At 41.0% G+C, this 1679-nt stretch overlaps 1 protein-coding gene across 2 annotated transcripts in view; it reads left to right on the top strand.

Moving 5' to 3' along the window:
• Nucleotides 1–480: 480 nt before the first annotated feature.
• LOC106871126 (RNA-binding protein 47) overlaps nucleotides 481–1679 on the top strand; it is a 54268-nt gene continuing 53069 nt past the window's right edge. The window contains exon 1 of one of the 2 annotated variants that reach the window (XM_014917437.2): nucleotides 481–1494. In XM_014917437.2, the coding sequence (XP_014772923.2) occupies nucleotides 763–1494 (732 nt within the window). In that variant the 5' untranslated portion in view covers nucleotides 481–762. The remainder of the gene's footprint in view (nucleotides 1495–1679) is intronic. The other variant, XM_052969257.1, reaches the window with a different exon arrangement.

Here is a 1679-nt window from a genome sequence, read left to right as displayed (position 1 = left end):
ATATAGATATATATATATGTGTGTGTGTGTGTATAGAAGGGGTAGAAGGTTGAACAGGGGTAAAGGCCTGTTTGGCAAAGTTGTAGAAAAGGGTACAGTTATAGGTGAAAAATTGAAGGATTGTAGTGAGAGCGAAAGGGGGAGCGAAAGTTTGTGTAGAGTTAATAGAAGTGGGGAGAAAGAGAAAGCATGAAAAGGAGGAACCAAGATTAAAAAAAAAAAAGAATGAACGCGATAGGGGTAAAAGGAAGAGGAGAGATAAAGTATATGACATAAATAGGCATTGAAAGAGAGGGAAAGTTATAGACTGTGTGAGTGAGTGACGAACTGAATGAGAAATAGACTTGAGGGTGAGTGTAATAAAGAAAAATGTGTGAAAAACGACGAAGTGGGAGTAGAGTGAGAGAGAGAGAGACGAAGATATATTGACAAAGAGAGTGAGTGAGAGGGAAATATAAAAGTGAGAGGGGGTAGAAAAAAAGAAAGAGTGAGAGAAAGAGATATGAGTGAATGTAGAAGGAGAGTGCGATAAAGCGAAACAAATAAACATACAAAAAATAATAGAGGAGAGATATACATAAATACAACGAAGAAGAAGAAGGAAGGAAATAGATAGAAAGTTATAATTAGAGAAAGAGAAAGAAGAAAATTAAGTAGAAGTCGGCTGAAGTCAATCTGTTGCCTTGTCACACATAGTGACACTCACGCTAGAGTTCACTTAACCGGAGACCGTGAAAGTTATATTTCCTTGTGACTTGAACCATGGACAACAACGGGATGAAAGACATCTCCAAGACTGCCATTTCCACCAACGAAGACAGAAACAAAACTTCACAGACAATCTCCGACGCAGCCAATGCAACAGCATTGCTGGCATTAATGGAGAAGACCGGCTTCAGTATGATGCAGGAAAATGGTCAAAGGAAATTCGGTCCTCCACCCGGCTGGACCGGCCCTCCTCCGTCTCGGGGCTGTGAAGTTTTCATTGGTAAAATTCCTCGGGACTGTTTTGAAGACGAACTGGTCCCAGTTTTCCAGAAAATCGGTTGCATCTACGAGTTCCGTCTCATGATGGATTTCAGTGGATTCAACCGGGGGTTCGCCTTCGTCATGTACACAGACAAATCCAACGCTCGCACGGCCATCAAAGAACTCAATAACTTCCAGATTCGAAAGGGCCGTTTCTTGGGAGTGTGCGCCAGTGTGGACAACTGCCGGCTGTTTGTAGGCGGTATCCCTAAAATGAAACAGAAAGAGGAGATCCTCAACGAAATGAGGAAAATCACCGATGGTGTAGCTGATGTTATAGTTTATCCAAGCGTGCATGACAAGAGCAAGAACAGAGGATTCGCTTTCGTGGAGTACGAGAGTCATCGGGCGGCGGCTATGGCTCGAAGGAAGCTGATCCCTGGTCGTATTCAGCTGTGGGGCCAAAATATTGCTGTAGACTGGGCAGAACCGGAGCAAGATGTGGACGAGGAAATAATGGCTACAGTAAGTTTTAAATTATTTAGGAGTAATGTGTTCTTGGTTTTCAATTCTTTCATTTAAGAACAAAAATCATTATCGTCATCTCTTTGACTATTTCATTTATATTTATGTATATCATCTCTCTCTCTCTCTCTCTCTCTCTCCCCATATATATATATATATATATATATATATATATATATATATAT

Source organism: Octopus bimaculoides, chromosome 7, assembly GCF_001194135.2.
Source record: "Octopus bimaculoides isolate UCB-OBI-ISO-001 chromosome 7, ASM119413v2, whole genome shotgun sequence".
Taxonomy (NCBI): Eukaryota; Metazoa; Mollusca; class Cephalopoda; order Octopoda; family Octopodidae; genus Octopus; species Octopus bimaculoides.
This window is presented reverse-complemented; position numbering and strand designations above follow the sequence as displayed.